The sequence below is a fragment of the Struthio camelus genome, chromosome 1, assembly GCF_040807025.1.
Source record: "Struthio camelus isolate bStrCam1 chromosome 1, bStrCam1.hap1, whole genome shotgun sequence".
NCBI lineage: Eukaryota > Metazoa > Chordata > Aves > Struthioniformes > Struthionidae > Struthio > Struthio camelus.
This window is the reverse complement of record NC_090942.1, coordinates 177,466,902-177,488,807: the sequence shown is the minus strand read 5'-3', so window position 1 is coordinate 177,488,807 and position 21,906 is coordinate 177,466,902. Positions and strand designations below refer to the sequence as shown.

The following is a 21,906-nucleotide window of genomic DNA, read 5'->3' as shown; positions in this document are numbered from 1 at the left end:
TGTGCTTAAAAAACACGTTTCTAACCGCGGCGGCCGTTAGCCCTGAGGGGGGGGCAGGGGCGGGGCGCGCAGCGCCCCCTCCCCCCGGCGGCTGCCGCGCGCCACGCAGCGGGCGGCAGCGGAGCCGCGGCACCGCCCCCCGCCCCGCTGGGAGAGTCCATTGCCGGGCGGGAGGAGGGGGAAGCCTAGCCGAAAGGCTTCCAGCCATCCCTGCCCGGCCGCAAGCAGCGGGAAGGGGAGAGACATTGGCCTGCGTGACGGTTTGGCCAGGTGCGGAGGGAGGGGGGAGGGGAGGTGCGCGCGTAGGACAAGAGGAGGGGCGGTGCTTCCTCCGCGGCTCCCCCCCCTCGCCGCGCGGCTCGGTGGTACGGTCTCGGGTCGGGTGTGCGGCGAGGCGGCGTGAAGCGCTGTCAGCGCTGGGCTGTTGGCGCCGTCAGCATGGAGGCGCACCGCTGGCTGCCCCTGGAGGCCAACCCCGACGTGAGTGCCGCGGGGAGGGGGCCGCCGGGCGGCCGGCCCCGGCGAGGCGGGCTGCGACGGCGGACGGAGGGACAGGGACAGGGGCCGGGGCCGCGGGCTCAGCAGGGCCCGGTGCCCGGGCAGCGGCTGTGTCAGGGGTGAGGGGAGGCCACGGGGTCTCGCCAGGTTCGTAACGCCCCTCTGTTTTCTGTTTGCTTTCCAGGTCACGAATCAGGTAAGCAGCTTTTTTTTTTTTTTTTCCTTTTTTCCCCTCTGGGGTAACCTTTAGCCCTCCTCCCCCGCAGCCTTAGGCTTATCTCTCTTCCCCTTCGTAGTAGTAAAGGCTCCTGCTTCCCTAAGGAGAGGAGCCCCTTCTTCCCCCATGCGTGCCTGTGCTCTCTCCGCTGATGTGTCAGACCTTTCAGGACCTCCTCGGGAATCTCAAAGCATGTAGCATAATGCCAACACCCCGTATGAGAGTGAGAGCTGCGAATGGAAAGAGAATGATGTGTTTTGCAGTTAGGAGATAACCTGGTAATGTAACCTCTAATATATTTTAGGGTGGGGTTTAATTCATTAATTAATGATTAAAGCATTATGGCATACTTATACATCCACATTTGGACCTGTATATGATGGCCTTGTGCATTTGCATGGGTCTACTTACATCATTGTGTCACAATCTTTTATTCTGCTTCGGATGACCGTAAGAAGTAGTTTATTTTACTGTATTTGTACTTTACTGCTTACTCAAGGCTGTGCCTCCTTGGTTAAATGTAAAAATGTGATTTGTTGCTCTCTTATTTTTGTTAGCATAGTAGAAATAACAATAGCATAAGAAACTTGTTCTAGGTCACAAAGACATGGAAGTACTAGATAAACTCTACCTGAAAGAAAATTATGTATCCTCCAGCCCTGCATTGTGCTCTCAGTGGTAATTTTGAGCATCTATAACAAGCATTAGAGGCCGGATATTGATCCCAGCAGGCCTATTGATAATGTTAGTGATAACGTTTGAGCTAAAAGAGTCTCTCTGCAGCAGTGAGATTACGTTCTTAAAACTGCTAGGTTGAAATATTTTGGAAATCAGGAATTTTGTGTGTGCAAAGAATGCATTTTGTTGTTGTTATTGTAATGGAGTAACTGAGCCTGTAGGAGACTGAAGGGCTGGCTGTTGCAGGGTCACTTTTCATTTTACAGTTCTTACAATACTGCCGCTGTGGAGCAACTTGCAAAGACTTTATTACGAGCTCTGAATTAAAACCAACACACAGCCCCACCAATTTTTATGTGGAGTACTCTATGAATTCCTCATATTTGCTAATATGGTATGACAACTTACTGATTTTTGAAATTTGGAGATTAAATTTTAATTTGGAAAAAAAGAGGTGCAATTAATTTTATAGTTCAATTTCAGACTCTATTTTTTTGTCATCTTCCAGGTGTTGAGATGTAGGAACTGAGGAGAAAAATCAATGATTGCTTCAGAATATCTGAATTATCCTGTATCATTACAGGTTTATGTTCATTTACTATTCTAGGATTTTCTCTGTATAACAATTTTAAGTGTGTTCAGAACCTCTCTCTCTTGCCCCCTTAGCTTTGTATTTGAAGGTAGGTGATGTGTATCAGCTGTGGATGATCATGAGTAATGTGAGCTTCTGCTCAATAGTGACTTTCTTGTCTAAAATTGCCTTTTCTGAAAAGAAATATTAACGATTTAGACTGTCTTTGGTGTATTTTGCCATTATCTGAGCAGTGGTTGTGGTTAATATCTAGAGTGAATGGTGTAGCCTTTAAAAGCCTTTGAATATGAGTACGCCTTGCATTATTAGTCATTGTTTTTTAGCCTTATAAGGATATGGGTAAACTGGACAACAGCGGGTTTGTTAGTCAAGTTATTCATCTCCTGCTTATGTTTAAAACAATAATAGTAATATGAAATCTAAGTGAAGTTGTAAATATCCGATTGAGTTGATTGCAAGGACTGACTTTGCGGTACCCTGTAATGGATAAAATTGTGTATGTGTATACACGCACATACGTAGATATACACACTCCAGAATTCTTCAGGATCAAAAAGTATGGCGTAGAGTATGTGTCTGGCAGTAATTTAATACATATATCTTTTTAATGATATAGATCTATGTTGGTTGGGTTTTTTTGTTTGCTTTTACCTTGGGTATTAGACTATCCTTGGAGCAGTGTGTTGAATATGCTGTTAGTGTTGCTATTGGCTGTATAAATAATAGCTTTTTAAACCAAAACATTTTCAGTCACTTATAGGAAGCATGGATTCCCTTAGCATTATGCTATAATCAAAAGAATAATTAGGCTTTAACATATAATTAGTCAAATTTGACTAAATGTACTCATTATTTTATTCACTTTTTTAAAAGTAACTGAAAAGGGAAATGTGCTAAATACATTTCAAAACAAGAGGGCAAGCCCTATGCTAAGGGCATATTAAGAGTATATGAACGTGTGTGTTGTCAAATTGAGACTCTTTCAGTCTTTGTGCTAGAAATTCAAATGATAATGGGGGGATGGAGAAAAGTCAGGATTTCCTAGTTACAGGGGCATGAGATTGTTTAGGTGTGAAATCTTTCCGAAATACCTTAAGACTTTCTCCATTTGATGAAAACATCTGTATTATAATTCAAGTCTAAGAGCTTCTAATTCCTTAGTGTATAGGACCTCTGGTGCATTGGAGTTATTTGCAAGTTCAGAAAGTGCCTGGTGAGGGTAAACACAAATACTCTTAGCGTCAAAGATCTCAAATTGCCATGACTCACAGAACAGCACCACCACTTATCTGTTGTGATCTTTTTGAGAAGTCAGCATAATCAAATGTACCATACAGTGCTAATTTGATTCTGTCACAATGCTTTTTTTATCATTATCAAAGTCTAATGGAATGAATTGCAAAGTGTTGCTAGTCTACTTCTGGTACAGAAACAGTTGATGATTCAGCATGCACAGAGCTCCAGTTGTATACAGTGAATCAGTGATGGTGGGGGAAATGGTCTCTTCCCTTTGAGGCCCTTCAGCTGTAGGGCCTGAAGGGACCCGTGCTACTCCTTTTCCTGACCCTCTTATGACACTAATAGAACTTTCCCAGTATTGGGAGAGAGAACACAGGAAAAGTGGATTTAGCTGCCCGTTGTTTATGAGATGATGCTTGCCTACGTATCTTGTTCTGAATTTCTTTTCACACGCACGTGCACGTGCAAAGTGAGACTGCTTAAAAATTTCTGGAGTGAAAAGATCAGGCACAAGCTAATTGCAAGTAAGATCAAAGTGATGGCATGAGGAACAATCAAGGATTATTTGTTTGTCTGTGCTTGTTAAGGAACCAAGTACTGTCAGTAGCCAGATTTATCATTTTTGATCACTAGCGTTCTAAGAAATATCCTTACTTTCTACGGAAGGTACCGCATCAACACATGCCTTTGTAACATCCAGGAGGGGTTAAAATAGTTCATTATATCTGATCATGCAGCTCAAGCACTGGCTACGGGTTATCCGGAGTTAAGCTGTTCGGCTTATTTGGCAGCTAGTTGGCTGTGGCTTGGGCTTCTGTGATCACGTAAGGCTTATGAACTGGTTTCTAGTTGCCTTCCAGAATTATTTGCAGGCCTTTGATCCTGCTCTTTTAAAGCCATTAAAGTGTTGAGAATCATTTAAATAAAGAAACTAGTTTTAGTGCCTGGATCGCCTTGACAGCTATGACTTTCTGGGACAATAAAGTTCACAAAACATCAGAAAGTAGATATGGCCAGTATTCATCCAGTTATGGCACACGTTTCTCAAGGGCATCAAGCAGATATAGAGATGAATTATCTTGAGGATATTAACTTTACTCTTCCTAGAAGGTCTTTCTATTTTATCAGCTCGCTTGGCGAAACTGGGTTTCGCAAAAGAAAACCCCACTGACCAGGAATCTCTGGCGCTGCCTCTTCAGATTAGTCTTTGAAGTGCGTTGTTGGTGGTGGTCCTCCTAGATGAGCCATTGTGTTGGAGTGAAAGCATGTCTAATGTGAAGAAACAGAAGTGGCCTTCTGAAAATGCTTAGCTAAGCTGTTTTTTTCTTTAAAAAAAAAAAGTTATCTGTTTATAAGCAAAGTAGCAATATTGGAAATATGCAATGTTGGAAGGCAGCCTAGTATTATGAGTGTAAGCCCAGAAAGTAGAAGACCAAGACTCAATTTGCACGTCTCTATAACGAGAGTACCCTAGAATGTCTTTGATAGAGTCAGCTAAGGGGAAATGTCGATGCTGTGCCACTGCATAGCGAAGAATATAAGATTCATAAACATAAGGACAAATATAGAAGTGGGATTATAGACATGTTGATCACAAGATTGGTTGTTGAACGGTTTCTTCTAGCTTATACTATCTCAGGCTACTGAAATAGCATGGCTAACCTGCAAAGGGAAAATTGTAGGTCACGTTGGAGTTTGCAACGTTACTTACAGGAATAGTGGAAAGACTGACTTATAGGTCTGTCTTGGTATGTTCTTCAGTAATTGGAAATTAAGGAAGCATACATTTCATCCTTCTGTAGGTAATTGCCACTTTTGGTCTTTTATTCTGCCCTTAGTTTTTTCTTATTTAATTGAGATAGAAATAAATTGACAGCTGTTAAGAGGAGACTCTAACTGTTAGACGCTGAAGTACTTCCTGCCAGCCAAGGATAAATAAGTCTGTTTAATGAGTAACAACAAATGTTGTGCTCTACAGTGGAAAACAAGTGATAGTGGTTTGTGTGACAGATTATCTTGTTTCACTTAATGGCGTGGCAGAGAAGACAAAATTCCTTGCTTCCCTGTTTTCCTTAATTTAAAGTAGCAGTGGAATCAGTAGAATCTACTTGTTATTTTAGTGCACTGTAAATAACATGTGTAACAGCTTATCTGAAAGAGTGGATTGATCAGGCCCGTGCCCATTATTTAGAGTTGTTTAGATCATAGAAACAAATTTCCAAATATTTTTTCACAACATAACATGGTGCCCTATTATGAGTCATTGACTAAATAGCTGCATTTCACAATGTACTTTAATCTGCAGCCTGTGCTCGCTAGAAACAGTTTCAGAGGAAATCTGAATTGTGTGATTAGTCCAACTTTGTGTGCTTTGCATCGCTGTCTCTGTGATGCTCTAGTCCTAGTCCAAAGCATACGTCGGTGCCTGAGCATACTAAGTATTGAGTTTGGAAACTGCTTGATGGATATTAAAAATATGTCGATACTACTCACTGTGAAGATCAGGAGCTCTAACTCTTGAGTCAGTACTGCTCTTTTTAGATACACTGAAGAAATTAACACAACTGCAAGGGTACAAACTCTATGTTTGTAACATTCATCACACTTCGATGAAAGTATTCTTTCGGTTTCTCCTCTGTAAATTTGGAAAAAAGCAAAAGGTGATGGTAAACAGGCTTTATTCCTTGCACTTTTTTAATGAGATCCTGAAATACCAAGCTTGAAGATATTAAAGAATTTTTGATAGTCCTTTAATTTCCTAAGTCAGCTTATTTTAAAGGCATGTCAACGGTTTGACCAGGACCATGTTGTGGCCGCTGTACAGAGTGGTTGCTAAGGAAGAACAATGCTCTTCAGAAGTAAATAGAAAGCCGTAACTTACATGATATGCCTCTTGACCTGCAGGGTAGAGCTAAAGTTTCTGTGGCTGCTAGTGTCTTGTTGCCTAAGTCATTCTGATTAATAGTCTGAAAAACACTTGCTCTAAAACATTGTTAGAAATGATCCCTTCCTTTAATTCTGTAAATATCATAGTGGAAAGAAATAAGACATATATTCTTATAGTGCCCAAACAGCAAAAACTTGTTTGGGTAGTTCCCTTATTTCTACAAAGTAATTTCTGAAATAAATAGCTTTTTTGCAATGTACCTCTAGGAATGAGGTTGAAAGAACTCCAGAAAAGCAAAATACTATGTAGTTGTAATATATGTTAGTTTAATAACAACTGGATGCTTAAAGGGCTAAATACAATGCTCAGACTGTTTGTCTGTTAATATAAACTGTAACATAAAATTATTTTTGCTTAGGGATAATTCCATCAGATTTAAGTTTTAAACAGTGTCTTATTAATTTCTGGGTGAAAACAGTAGTTTCATTTCAGCAACTAAAAAGCTACACATACAATTTTTGAAGTTTCACAGTATCATTGTGCGAGCACTGGCTCGTACAATGCCAAAAATTCTTAGACCTGAGTGAAAAAGTTACAAAATGTTCATTAAGCTTTTATTAACTGGTTTATTTTGATGTAGTCCTTTCAGTTTCATAAAGCCATAGGTCTGTTCTCATTTTTGTGGAAAAAAAGCCTTATCTGTAGACTTGCTATGATACAGTGATACTTTAATCCACTGAGCATAAGAACAGTAAAATGTAGAATCTGTTTATGTCTTAGTTTGTGTTTGCATTTGGAGGAAGACTACAGCAGCTGATTCTCTCCAACAGCTTTCTTATGTGTTTCTATTTCAACTGGAAGTGTTTGTGTTCTTTCCATTTTTATGTTCTACTGGTTCCAACTTGTTTGCAAATAACGAAGTAAAACGTGGAAGTCTTAAGTATAATGACTTAGCATTTAGAATATGGTTTTATTGGAATATTTGAAAATACTTTCCAGTTTTAATGGCACCTAGATTTCAAAGTCTGCTTTGTTTGAGTGTTTGTTCTCTCTTTATATGCAAGTGACAAAGTGGAAGAGAGCATTTTAAATACTGTCTGAAGACTAGCAATGTGCACTATTTCTGAAATTTCTCACTAAAATAAACTGCACCCTTATTTTTTTCTCTCCCCACTTTCTCTTCACACATGGCTGTCAGCCGCATAAAACAAACCTCATATTGGCTGTGTAGCTGTGTTGGAAGAAGTGCTATTTTAAACTGCTGAAGTCAAGAGGGCCAGCTGATATAACGGTCGAGATGTTGCTATTTTGCCTTTGCCCAGGCTCTTTTTCTTTCTTTTCTTTTTTAGACTTTTGTTTCTCTTAGTAAAGTTTCATGAATCCTTACATGTAGCCAGTGTGCCTCATAAGAATCGCATGTTGAAGATCAAAGCTCTGTGCTGCTACTTTCAATACTTAGCAGTTAATACATTCAAATAGTGGTACCAGCAATGAAAACAGCATAGGTGATACTACAGAAATGCCAAATGTACTTACTGTTGCATGCCTTTTCTATTAACTCACACATAGACATTAACATTTACAGGTTTTGGTGATTTAGAGTAGAACCGCTTAGGGTTGAAGGGACCTCTAGAGGCCTCTAGTCCAACGTCCTGCTCAAAGCAGGTCCAGTCAGAGCAGGCTTACTTCAAGCCTTACTGTCAAGTTCTGAACCCCTCTGGGGATGGAGGTTGCACAGCCTGTTGGGCAGTCTGTGCTGGTGTTTGGCCATGCCCATGATTTTTTTGTTTTGTTTATTTTTCCTTAGATCAAGTTCAAGTTTCTTATTTTCCAACTTGTATCCGTTGCTCTTACCCTTCTAGTGTGTGCTAGTGAGTTGAGTCTGGCGCCATCATCTTTGCGCCCTTTCTTTTGGTAGCTTAAAACAGCTCTCTAACTTCCTCTTAAGACAGAACAAACCTAGCTCTCTGTGTGTCCTTGTACATCAGGGGGCTTTGGGCCCCTGACTGTCTTGGTGGCCCTCTGTTGGACTCATTGCAATACATCAAAGCCTGTCTTGTACACGGGGGCCCCAACCTGGACACATTTTAGAGAGGAAGGATCACTTCTACCTACTGTCTACAGTCACTTGATTATACAGCCCATGTTGTGGTTGGCCTTCTTTGCTGCCAGGAGAGCACACTGACTTGTGTTCAGTTTATTACTGACCAGGACTTCCAAATCAGTTTCTGCAAAGTTGCTGTCTAGCCAGTCAGCCTAAGCGTGTATGGTTGCATGGGGTTATTCCATCCCAGATGCAGGATTTTGCATTTGCCTTTGAACTTCATGAGCTTGTTTTTCCTGCCTTTTGAGATCACTGTAAATAGCAGTCCTGCCCTCCTGTGCCCTTCCCAGTTTGATATAATTTCCAAATTTGCTGTGTGTGCTCTATGCCATGATCTAGGTCATATTAAATAGTTTTGGCCTTAGTGTCAATCCCGGATGGATATCACTGCCAGCTGGATTTTGTAGTGCTGATTACCAACCACCCTGAGTGTGATAGATCAGCCAGTTTTCCACCTACTTCCCACTTAACCTGGTTTGTAACTTGCAATAAGGATGCTGTGCGAGACTTATAGTCCTTGTTAATGTCATTGTCCGTTTCTCCCATCCTAACCTACACGTTGTAGAAGGCTAGCGGGTTAGTCAGGTGTGAGTCCCTGGTAAATCCCTGCTGGTTGTTTCCCATCACCTTCTTCATGGAACAAGAGTAGCTGCTTGGAAGTAGCTTCAGGATGGGGTGCTCTATAACTTCCCCAGGGATGTAGGTGAGGGTGACTGGCCTGTAGTTACCAGGCTCCTCCTCTTTGCCCTTCTTGAAGATAGCTAGGATGTTTTCCTTTTTTCAGTCATCAGGAGCCTCCCCTGGTCACCGAGACCTTTCAAAGATGTTAAAGAGTGGGCTCACAAATGCAGCAGCCTGCACCCTTGACACTGTTGGATGTATCCTGTCTGCTCCCACGGACTTACGTAGGTCCAATTAGCTTAAGTACTTGCTAACTGTATCCTCCCCTGCGGTAGGTAATGCTGCACTCCCACAGACTCCGCTAGTGGGTTTCAGGAACTGGGAGGACAGGAGGCCAACCTTATTAGTGAAAACTAAGGCAAAACTGGCATTGAGTATCTCAGCCTTTTCCATGTCCTTTTTTCACCAGGTCCCCTGCTACATTGTGCTGGGGCCCCGTGTTTTCCTTAGCCTTCCTTTTGTTGCCAGTGTACTTATAGAAGCCCTTCTTGTTGCCCTTCGCATCCTTTATTATTTCAACACAACCTGGGTTTTGGCTTTCCTAACTGCATTCCTGCATGCTCAAGTAATGCCTCTATAATGCTTTTGGATAGCCCATCCCTCTTGTCTGCCTTCTGTATTTGAATTTAAGCTCAGTCAAGAGTTCCCGTGCTGATCGGTTCTGGCCTTCTGCCACACTTGCTTGACTTCCTGCGATGGGAATGGACTGCTTTGAGAAGGTTGTCCTTGAAGATTGAACTCCAGTTCTGAGTCTGTTTGCCCTGCTGGGCAGTCTCCTATGAGATTTTGTGAGGCAGATCCCTGAGTAAGTCAGAATCTGTTCTCCTGAAGTCCAGAGCTGTGGTTATGCTGTTTGTCTCACCCATTTTGCTCATTATTTTAAACTCCATGTTCTCATGGTCACTGCAGCCGTGGTTGCTCTCAGCCTTCACAATTTTGACTAGTTCTTCCTTGTTTGTGAGTAGTGCAGTTATGTGTCCAACTTAAGAAACTCTTGCTCTTATCAGGCAATCTTAATGAACAGATCCTGCATTGCCATTTGCCACCTTGAAAACTGGGCCCACCAGTGTGGGCCCCACGCCACAAAGGGTTGTATATTCTTCAATGGGTCTGATCATGTTGATAATCTCAGCTCAAGTGTATTGGGTATTGAAGCGAGTGTGAAAATTTCCATTTGAATGCTAATTGAGAAGAAATTCCACTTAATCCTAGATCCCAGCTGAGAAGGGATACTTGGGCAACAAGTAGAAACTCATGAAAAGTGTAGAGAAGACATCATTGAAATGATCGTATTAAAAAAAATGTCACTCTATTAGTGACTTTTTGTCTAATGGAACTCTATTAGTGACTTTTTGTCTAATGATTAGATTAACTAGTGAAAAAACAAGAATGTTTCTCAGGAAGATAATTTAATACAACAGCAAAATAAACAACCAAAAATATGACTACAATCGGTAAAAATAAAGCTCTGAAAAGGTATCTAAACCAGATATGCAAATATGCATTGATTTTATTCTATCTGAACCCCTGCAGGACTCCTGTAACGTGACCAAGTATCTTTTCCTGTTATATCTTTGAGCACTCATTTCATATAAATTAAAATTAATACGCAAGATGATAACAAAAGTGAAAATGAGTATCTGATTGAAATAGAGCAAATCTAGAAGAAAAAGAGCTATTTTATGTTAACCTGACAGGTATCAAGAAGCTAAAGGAAAGTAAGCAGCTGAAGGTTTCTGGGTGAACCCTTCAAACGCAGAGAAAAGTACCCTAACACTTTATCCATTAAGGATCCGTAGAGTTGAATTACTTGCATAATTGCTGAATAATTGGGATGCAAAGCAGCAAAAGTCCTTCCATTTGAATGATACTGTCCAAAAAGCATACAGAACTGTCTGCTTTTCTAAAACAGTAACACTTTTGTCAATGTGGAAGTGGCTGGTTCATCTCTCAGTAGATAACTGGGCATGTTTTGTACCGGCTTTTTTGGCTGGCTTAGGAAAGAGCTCGGAGAAAATCGAAGGAGGAAAAAGTAGGTTTGATCTAGTTCTAACCAAAGTATTCACATAGCTGAAGCTGGCGTTTAGGATGTCCCTCTTCTGTCCTCCCTATGTCATGTCTAATACAGATCTGATGTTCACCTTCAAAATTATTTTCTCTGGTTCCTGACTCCATGCTTTTATTTCTGCAGCATTTTTTCCTCCCTAGCAGTCTTGTCTTGCTTCTAGCCATTCACAGCACAGTCGCAAAAAAATTACTGGCTGTGGCTTTGAACCCCTTTTTTCTTTGCATGTCTCCACATAAAAGATAAGCTACATAGCTTTGCCTTGAGGGATTTTTTCCCACCTTCCATCTACTGTTCCATCTGTTACCTGTCTGGCAGTCTATCTTACATATGGCCTTATGATGCCAGTTTTTATCTCATTAAATTTTCAGACAGGCATCTTTGTCCTTTTTCTCAGGTTTGAGTGAAATTCTCTTGTTACACAGAGGTATCTCATTAGCCGACTTCAGGGGTCTCCTTAAAAATCTACTGGTTTTGATGATTCTACAATAAAGTTTTTGAGCTGCTGGTGTGTCAAGACTGCTACCTGTCCTACTAAGCCAATTTTCTTATTGCTTCTTATATTGGTAACTGTCACTTAAGAGCCAACTCATTGTATATTGAAACTTTGGACTTCTTATTTGTAAAGTTTCTAGGGGCTATGGTAGTAGGAGTAATAGAAAGCTTCACAGAAATAGAGGACTTTCATCTGATGAATATATTGTTCAGGAGTTTGAATAGCTGTTTTTGAGTTTAGGGCTTTTTGCAGTAGTATGGAGCAGGAGAAGGAGAATCTACATCACTTGTATGTCCAGTAGCTTAATGCTCTCCTTCTAATGTTGCCTCTCCTAGTTGTATGGGGCTTTTGTTTTTGTAGGGGAGTGTCTCCCTGCTCCCTCTTGTGTAATCTTTCCAAATAATAATTGGTGTCAATGTCAGTTGCAGTACTGTTTAGATAGTCTGAATAGCAGCAATGAAACCTGAGTACTTTGAATCGTGGGTAGACTAGTCATTGGCATCACAAGAAAAGTACTAGAAGTATAGCACTTTAATGCACAAACACACATTCCCCTTCTGTTTGTTTTATTGTTCACAAAGTGGTGATTGTCTTTGCCACCTAGGGGTTTTAAAAAAGGAGTTAAAATGGTCTTCTCTTTCATAGGCTAGTAAATACTTACATTTTCCCTTTTCACCTTTTTCATTAAAAGCTAATGAGTTGGGCTTATCCATCTTGGCAAAACTTAAAGATGGTGTAGAATCAAAAGATCTTGTTGTATTTACACTAGCAATCTTTTGAGGGACTTTTCTCTTATCGTACTTGAAACAATTTAAAGCTAGTCAAAAAGGGTAGGTGCTGCAAAGCCTTAATCATAATCTTTGCCCAGTCCCACAGACCTCTGCTCAAGGGACCAGAAGTTTCTTGAGAGCTTGGGGGGGAAAAAAAAAAACACCCCCCCCTTTTTTTTCTCCTCCTTGAATTTATGATTATATATTACTTACCAATAATGAAAAAAGTGATAAGAAAAAAAGGAACTGAGAGAAGATGTTTACATGGCCTTATGAAAAGAAAATCTCCATATTTCATAATGCAGCCAGAATCAAATTCTAAACCAGCTCTGGGAACTTCATAGATTATTGCTATAGCTGTGCAGAAAGCTGTATTAATTTTTTCAAGCTTCTCTTTAAGCTTTTTTCAAATTTAATTCTCCTTTACTTGCCCTAGGTTTTGATCTTATCTCTTACAGGGTATAAGGGAAAGTAAAGACTATATTTGGAATGGTAAAGTGCTTTTTTTTTTTTTCTCAAAACATTGACTAAACTATAGCTTCACTCTCTTCATAATAAACTTAGCAGTATGTATGTTTCCTGTTGCCCCCTTGTAAAAGCTGTTCCTAAATATTACTGATTAAAACTTTCCTTACCCCTTATGAGTACATGTACTTCATACATTCACTTGTATACCTTTTGAAGAGATGGTCGTCTTTTTGTCAACAACCCTGATTCTTGCCCAGTCCAAGTTGAAATTGGAATTTGGATGAGTCTTGTGTTTGAAATAGACGTTTCTTGTATTTTACTTCATATAAGAAATATCCAAAATAAATGTTTTACTGTAAACCTATGTAGATTTTTTTCAAACAGTATAGCTGTCACTGAATTCCTGTGCATATGTGTAAATATGTTCCATAGGCAGGTTATGGAAACAAGGAAAGGCGTAGATGGGTGACTTTGGCTTGTTGGCCCATGTGATTCATTGTGTCTCATTCTCAAGTAGCTAGATCCTAGGTAAAAGATCTACAATCCAAAGACCCAAAATGTAATATGCAGCTGTAGTATAGGAGAGATTTTGATTTAGACACTTCTGAACAATTCTAGAGAAGCATCTGAGAAATGTTTAGAGATTCGTGATTATTGTCTGGAACTTAATCTTTGTTTACGTCAAAACTCTGTTACTCCATCACAGTTTGAAAGGATTCTTCCTATAAAGGAACACCTTAAAAGGTACGCCTAGTAAAGTTTGCACTTTTCTGTCTCTTTGGCCAAAAGCCATTAAAGAGCACTTCCCCCCCCCCCCCCCCTCCACTGAGCTGCTGAAACTCAGCAGCTCCAATATACTGCTACCTGTACTGGTATAGGGTATTCTGAAGTACTCATGGAGTCAAATAATATCGTAAGCTTATTCATATATACTCTACCCCACAGTTACTGGTTAAAGTGAATACTTGGTACTTTTCTATACTGGTAATAAAACACTTTCAAAATGATTAAAATGCTTTGATGCTTAATAAATACTGTTAGGGATGAGTTTTCACTTCCCTTTCATATAGCTATTTAAGTAAGTTAGACATGGGGGTTTTATACGTCTTCGCTTAGCACTAAGATTTATTCAGTCTTATTTATTAAAATTTGAATCTCATTTGTTCTTATTTTGAGTTGTTGGGAAGTCTGTGCTCTTGCGATGGTTTCTACCTTGAAACTACTCCTTTATGTTTCTGAAAAGATCAGCTTATGAACACTCATCTGTTTTATTAATATATATATTTTTTTCTTTTCCAGTTTCTGAAACAGTTAGGTATACATCCTGACTGGCAATTTGTAGATGTTTATGGTATGGAACCAGAACTGCTTAGCATGGTGCCAAGACCTGTTTGTGCAGTGCTACTTCTCTTTCCAATAACAGAAAAGGTAAATGTTTACTTAATAATCGGTGAATCACTCTTTTTGTAAATGAAGTGGGAGTGAAAACTTTGAATCGTGTACTTCAGTGTCGTAATAGAATCAAAATGAGACTGAAACCTTATTCAGAGACTTCTTAATTAAAAAAGAAAATTCCTTCAACACTTTCTTGTGATAGCCTTGTGTGTATATTCCCAATTGCTTTTTGCACTCCAATTAAAACACTTTAAAAGTTAATGTAGAAGCAAAGTATGGCTCATACCTCTCTCTTATGAACAATTTCAAGACTTTTTAATATTATGTACTATGAAATTGAACATTTTTGCTGCTTTTAGTAGAAAGCCACATACTTTGCATGTGCAAAGTATGAGGAAGTTTTGAATTTTGGCACTGTCACACTGACCAAACTTCAGCCCGTTTTTAGTTCAGTCATTAGTACCAGTATGACTTTTACTTCTTGGACAGATGGGGCATGTTTCTAAGACGAGACTGTGTGTGTGTGTGTGTGTGTATGTATATATATATATATAATTTTTTTTTTACTGCCCCTTCCCCCCACCACCTTCCTGACTGCTTATACTCATTCAAGAAATAAAAATAAGTTACCATATGTTAGGCAGGAATTTGAAATAACTTAATTTAGTTAAGTCTTTAAGTCTGCTTATTCTGCGTAGTTATGTATTTCTATATAAAGAAGATACCCGTCTCTTCTTCAAAAGTTAGATGGCTATAGGTTGAAATGTGCAGTTCCTATTGATCTTTTAGCCTGTAAAAGTCTTACATGATTGTGGAAAGGTCCAAAGTCAGCCAAAAAGTTTGAAGTCAATTTTTCTCAACTTCCTACTTCTGTAGACCATTTGTTCTTTTTGAGGTATGCTAAGGACGAGTGGAGAGAACTAACAGTGGCTAGGTCAGTCCTCTTCTGTTACGACCTTTTTAAGCCTCTGTACATTAGCTTGTTCAAAACACCTATGAAGTTGGTCCCACTCACGCTTGATTTCGGCTAGCTTGATGGCTTTAAATTGAAGCAAACTCTGAACTGCTCTTTCTTGTCTTCAGGAATTTTTTTTTTTTTTCCTCTCACCTTTGAAGGTTGCGTCTATTTTCTGTGTTTTGACTTTTTGGCCTCTGGCTGCTTGAGCTGTGCAGTCTGAGCTCCCTCTGTGACCATCCCTTTCTTCTTCTGCCTGCCACATCATGCAGTCTGTGCAAACTTGCTCCCTTGGAGCATGCGAAGGGAGCAGCATCCCAGAGGAAAGAGCAGCCTCCCTTTTGTTACAGAGGATCTACCTGGTTTCATTCTGTAGAAGCATGAGACAGAGGGAAATGGCATATATTGCATTGATCAGTCAGATTTGATAATTAACAAAATATTTGAGATTTTCCTCTAGCATGTTAACCCTTCAACGTAAGGGACACAAGTGTTTCTATCAGCTATGTAGTAACTCTTCCCCTGAGCGCGTGTGAGCTGAATCTTTTGCATTAAGCCCCTGTGGTCTTAAGCTATTTTTGCTCAGTGTAGACTTTGAGTTGAGCATTATTTAATATTTTTGTGGAGTATTTTTCCCATCTTCCATCACCCTTCCAATACTGTCCATCGTACTATGCTTGTATGTTGGCATATTATTTGTCTATTTTTTGGCTATGCCTACATTTATGAAAGCATACCGCTTCATTTTGCTGCCTTGTAAATGTTCCCCTATCATGTCTTTGTTCTTCTGTCTAGAAATACCTCCTTTCTTCTGTCCTTCCTATGTATCAGTTTCTTTGAACTTACTTTCAGGGTTAGATGCTCTCATTAAAATAAAAATCATCTGTATGCTCATTGTCCAGTTAAAGGTTAATGACTTGATTAGTTTACATCATAGCTTCTAGAGAGAATGAGTGCTGTATGTGTTGGGAACTTTGGGCATGATCCTGTAAATGCATATCATGGGATAACTAAAGTTGGAAGAGACCTCTAGAGGTCATCTGGTCCAACTCCTGTGTAAAATCGTATTTTCAGTATTCCCCAAAAATCAGTCAATCTCTCTCTCTTTTTCTCATTTTTTGTTTTCTTCTGTAGGGGTCGTTACGGTTGACAAGGAGTGAATGGCAGCTCTTGCTGCCCTCTTTAACCCGCACTTTTGTCCAACATGCTTTTTAAAAGTCCCCAAGTAAGATTACTGTTGCAAGCTTGTAGCTAAGTGGTTAAGATACGTCATAAATGCACTTGCTATTAATGTGAACATTCAGACAAGCTGTAGATGTGGAACCACAATGCTGGAAAAAAAATTCCTTGTTTGTCTTTGTCACTGACGTATGTAGAGTTTGAGAGAAGTTTCTAACAGTTCCTCAAGAAGAGTTCCTTGATATGTTCTACATGCAAACTTCAGATTTGCCATGCTTGTATCAAAAGTCTAACTACTTTGGTATTTTTTCTGTGAAAAGAGTTAGTAGAAGAGAACGAGGCAAAGGAGAAAGAAATATGGCATTGTCTGGAACAGTCTCTTTCCTTGATTTCCCTATGAGATTTGTCTTTTTTTTTTTTTTTCCTTTTGCATCTCCCATTCATGAATCTTTATGATTCACAAATCCTTAGCAGTCTTTACAGATTTCTGAATGTAATACTAACAAATCTGTTCAAATTTGTTATGTGCTCTCTTGGCATACTCCTGGATAGTGTTTCATAGATTCTTTATGGAAGTTGGGATATACTCCTCCACCTCAAGGCTGAGCTAACTGTTTCCAGCACTTTAGCCTCTGTTGGCAAGTTACTACTCTGGAGGCCTGTCTCCTGTATTCCTACCTAATTTTTAAAATTAAGGGGAACTGCAAAGCTACATTTGTGCAGAATTAATATGCTACAGTGGGTTCTGTGGGCAAGTACTGCTTGAATATTCTCTAATTCTTGGATATTACCATGATGCACAAATGGTTGAAAACTCCTTTTATTTTACTGCTAAACAGGCAGTTAAGGGGGAAGGTCAGTATTTCCAGAAAATAGAATTCCTGCAGTAGCTAAAAGAATGGAATGTTCTATAATCGGCAAAAACAGATGTCTGGCACTTACAAGTTTGCTGTCTTCTCCGATAAAAATCAATCCGTGAGGCACACTGAGAGGGTGGCAGTGTTTAAAATGAGAATATAATTTCATTTCGTAGTGCAGAATAAGAAGACTGGTTGTCAGACTAACCTTTTGGGGGTTGTAGGCAGCACGCTCTTCCTTATTTCTGTCTTATGCTGGTTTTACACAGCTCACAAACTTCAACATCTTTCATCCTTCCTAGTTAAATCTGTCTGTTGTCAATAAAGCACATGAATGATGTTCTGTTTAAGTGCCTGTTGAATATTCTTTATGTTTACTAATGTTTTCATGAAGTTCTTCTCTTAAAGCAGAATGCTTAATTTCAGGAGTCATTTCTTACAACAGCACCAAAGGACCTAAACTGAATTCAGTCTACCTGATCTGAAGCACTTATCTTAACAAATCCAGAAGCAAATGGTATTAGCCATATCGTTTTCCAGTAAATTTAACTAGTGCAGCTAGTATCTCAGCGTCCTTTCAGGTTTAACTTAGTTATTCCCCTAGTGAGGAAAAGAGGAAACCTCACAAAATAAGCAAGAGCCTTATTCCCAAGGCTTCTTCCCTCATTTACAGTTTTCTTTCATCCTTTTCTAGATGAGATGAAAACCTTAAAAACAAAACAACAACAAAACCTGTTGCACAGACAGATTTTCTTCACCAGTTTCTTGGTCAATGATAATTTTACTAAATATTTTAGCTTGCTCAACCAAAATAAATTCTATCTGTTACTACTAGAATCGTGACCTTACAAATAAAGCTTTTGAAGGCCTGTTTTCAGGCGATGAGCATTATATGAATCTTATTTTATCTCTCTGGGGAAAAAATGAAGTGTGAAGAGATGGAGCTTATAATAATGCTTCATATTGATAAACACCTGAAGTATTATGATTTGCTTGATAGACCTTTGAAACCTTTATCCTTAAACATTTTTTGTTGAACTGAAGAGAGATGGTGACAGATCAACGAAATACTTTGAACTTTCTTGAAATGTTAGATAAATGCATATTTCAGTGATGGATTAAGGATGATTGTTCCCTGGCTAGCAAGAAGACATTAAGACATGATATAGAACTTTTCAATTAAGTAAGTCAACATATACTGGTTGAACCGCTTGTTAAGTGTTTTGAGCTAATTTTTGTGTGTGGTTTCTCTTTTTTTTTTTTTGCATACCTATTTTTTTTTGCTGAATGATGTAAACAATTGGTATCTAATTAGCAAAATGCTGTGTAACTTTCCATCTAGTATGAAACCTTCAGAACAGAAGAAGAAGAGAGAATAAGAGCCAAGGGGCAAGATGTCAAATCATCAGTGTATTTCATGAAGCAGACCATCAACAATGCTTGTGGAACAATTGGACTAATTCATGCTATTGCGAACAACAGAGATAAAATGAACTTTGGTAAATTTCTTTCTTAACATTGTGGAGAAGGCATGGAGGGTAGGATAGATTGTGTACTATTTCTCTGAATGTAAACATTTGTAAAGGACAATTTCTACTCATAAAGCATTTCTGCCTATAATTATAAAAATAATCTTTCATACTAAACCAAAAACTAAGGCACTCAAAATGTTGAATAATGCAGCAGATAGCAATTCCTGTTGCAGTAAGCCTCCTGTGTTCTGATTATATATTTAAATCTTTTGTTGGATATAAGCATGCTGTAAGCTTTGAATGATGTTGGAGTTAAAGCATGAATCAAAACTTTTGTTATGTAATGTTCAGCTAATTTATTAAGATATGAAGCACAGATAAGAAAATTATTAATGTTATGTCTTTTTTTTTAAGAAACTAATTCTTCATTGAAAAAGTTCCTAGAAGATTCGTTATCTATGACTCCTGAAGAGAGGGCCAAATATCTAGAAACTTACGAAGTTAGTATCATGCTTTTTACTTTTGTTTAAAACCATATAAGAATTATTTGCATGAGTAGATACAGTCTTTAGGACTTAATCTGGTCAAGTGTTTGATCAGTTTAACTTTAAGTGTGAGCCTGTGATCAGACAGTTGTTGCTGCAAAAAAATTACTTTGATAATTTAAGGGATTACTGCTCAGTCAGTAGAATGGATTTTGTCAATGTTCCTCATCCATATTAGTTCACTGGCTTAGTTTAAAATTACTGTAACGTGGATGAGAAATGTATGCACAATCTCTTTGGTTCGTTCAGAATCCAGTTTTACAGTCAATTTGAGCTGATCGGAGGCCATTGTTGAAAGGATGATCCGTCTACTGCTTCTTTCTGTTTGTGCCTTCTAATCATCTCACTTGCTTTGGCTGTAGCACTTCTGGCCACGCAGGGAGCTGATTTGACTGATTATATTGACTATAATCCTCTCACAAAAACACATATCACCACTGAGAAATTAGGTGAGCTAGCTGAGAGGGTCGTTAGGTAGTTCGTTCATGCTGGCTCAAAGGACGGGGCAGAACCATTTGGAGAGGGATGGAGAACAGCTCCTCATGGTAGTGATGATCCTCTGTCGAAAGGGAAATTGCGATGACTTCAAGTGTTAGTTTGATTTAACCTTATTGTGAAACCTTCAGGAATAAGGATGGTAACTTGTGGCTGAAGGATATGATAATAAACAGGAACTGTGGAGATTTGATTAAAATTTAGCGTCTATCACTTCTGCTGAGATGTCTGATCACAGCTTCTGCCTAAAGTGTATATGAGTTCCTGCTTAGTAACACAATATAAGAAAAACACTTGCTAGTACTGTTGTCTGTTTGTTAAAGTTCAGTTACCAGCTGTTAGATATTTTATTTGAATTGAATGAAATTGAAATATTGATCTCCTGAGATCTTTAGAAGTGGAGGTTATTTCTTGATTCATTTTTTTTCAAGAGCTGTTACTTTTGTAAAATGAAGAGCGTAGTGATTCATTTAAAATCTCTTATTTAAAGTCTGACTGAAATATGTTTTAATTTCAGGCTATTCGTGTCACTCATGAATCCAGTGCCCATGAAGGTCAGACTGAGGTATTCATTCTTTTAAAAAAAAATTTAATTAATTGTAGCTCAATATACCTATGATGAAAGCAAGCAGTCATATGTAAAGATGCACAGTGAAGTGGAAATAATTGTTTTGTGTCCAGTATTGAGTTGTTGGTCAAAAATCAGAACTTGAAATCAAGTAGCCTTGGGGGAGGAAAAACACTTGAAGCTTTTTAATCTTTTGTATAATGTAGATGATGTTTTCAAGCTTTATTTTACAATAAAAGTGCCAGAAATAGTATTTTTAATGAAAGCTGAGATTTCAGTGTTGCAAATTCATAGCTGGGACTGTAAGATCCATAGTAATCGTACAAGCAGAACAAACATTGTTATAAGTGATTGAAAAGTTTTGTTTCAGGAAAGCAAATGGTGCAGTACTTAGTAGGATAAACACATTACTGTTTTGTCTGTAAAATCAGTCTGTTCTCAGTGTTGTGCTTTGTCATCCGTTATCAAATATGGGCACAAACCTTCAAGGATTACATACACTTTGGCATATGACAGGATCTGTATGACATGTTTGTTTTCATTAAGCTAAGGAGAAAGTTAAGAAAATTTAGACTTGGAGAAAACTGGGTGAATAACTGACCTTTGCAGTTTTAGAGGAGTGATTTTTTTTTTTTCCTTAAGTGTGTATTGTGTGGTGTGTGTATGTGTTTTTTTTTTTTTGGAAACTTTGGGTTTTTTTTTTTTTGTTTAAAGGGGTAACTGGATATTAAGGTTACCCAACCAGTCAGTCCTTTAGAGGCAGTTTGCCATATTTCTGATTTAGACTTCAGTCTTCCACAGAAACAAATTTGGTTAGATTGTTGTTAGCACTCTGGCAAAGAGAAGAGCCCTATTTTGTTTGGCTTGGACTCCATTGAATCATCTGTTGCATATTTTTTTGCAGTACAGTAGGTAAGCTTTTCTTTTCTTTTATGGTTTATGCCGCGTCTTCTACACGCTCCAGAAGAAAGTAAAGCAGACCTTTCTGCTGTAATGAGTTGGTAGCAAGACCTCCTTTTCCTCTGTGCGGGAGGAATTGGTTTGCTCTAAAGCATAATTCTTTCTAAGCAAAACAAAATACGTGAAGTCTGAATATGCTAAGAAGTGTAACTGAGGATTAGAATGAGCTAATCTCCTAGTCTTGTTCCTGCTAGTTGTACATTTTGAATGTTGCTGCATAGCTGTTCGTGAAATGTGGAAGCGAGTGATGCACAGTGTGCACTTGTTGCTGAAATTGCTATAGGCTTGTCATACAAGGATATTAAGTTGTCCTGAAGGGCAACTTGATAATGTTGTAGCACCTTTAGACCAAGAGAGAAGATCCCATTTGTCTTGCATATCCATTATTTTCTGGCTGACTTCCCTGGGAACTGAAAGTTCCTTTCACAACACCGGAGAGGAAAGTATCTGCCTTCCTATGTCTTTATTGGGTTTTGTTCCTTTTTCTTCCTAGACTACTGAGGGCATTTTGCACAGAAGTCCTTCCTTTGGATAAAGTGGCTTAGGTAGTTGCTTAAAGATAGTAAGTGCCACGGCTTTCCAAGCAGAAAGTCCTTTCTAGGTGTCCAGCAAAATTAACAGTTAAGAAAACATATAGGCCTGCAATTTTGGCTTCGGTGGTACCTAAGAACAGCCAGCGTTCTAGGTGATTTTTGTGTCTCAGGTAGGTGCTGCGCACTAATATCCATGCAAATTCTTCTGAAAATATTGCTTAAACTCAATAGCGTGAGGGCAGAATGCTGAAA

General features: G+C 38.9%; 1 protein-coding gene across 3 annotated transcripts in view; it reads left to right on the top strand.

Annotated features, from left to right (window-relative positions):
- The first annotated feature begins 376 nt into the window (after window positions 1-376).
- Window positions 377-21,906, top strand: part of UCHL3 (ubiquitin C-terminal hydrolase L3) — a 46,095-nt gene continuing 24,565 nt past the window's right edge. Inside the window, exons 1-6 of one of the 3 annotated variants that reach the window (XM_068929630.1) lie at window positions 377-480; window positions 683-694; window positions 13,995-14,123; window positions 18,424-18,580; window positions 18,968-19,053; window positions 20,111-20,158. In XM_068929630.1, the coding sequence (XP_068785731.1) occupies window positions 439-480; window positions 683-694; window positions 13,995-14,123; window positions 18,424-18,580; window positions 18,968-19,053; window positions 20,111-20,158 (474 nt within the window). In that variant the 5' untranslated portion in view covers window positions 377-438. Of the gene's footprint in view, window positions 481-682; window positions 695-768; window positions 994-13,994; window positions 14,124-18,423; window positions 18,581-18,967; window positions 19,054-20,110; window positions 20,159-21,906 lie in introns of those variants that run through there. The other 2 variants (XM_068929631.1, XM_068929632.1) reach the window with 2 other exon arrangements.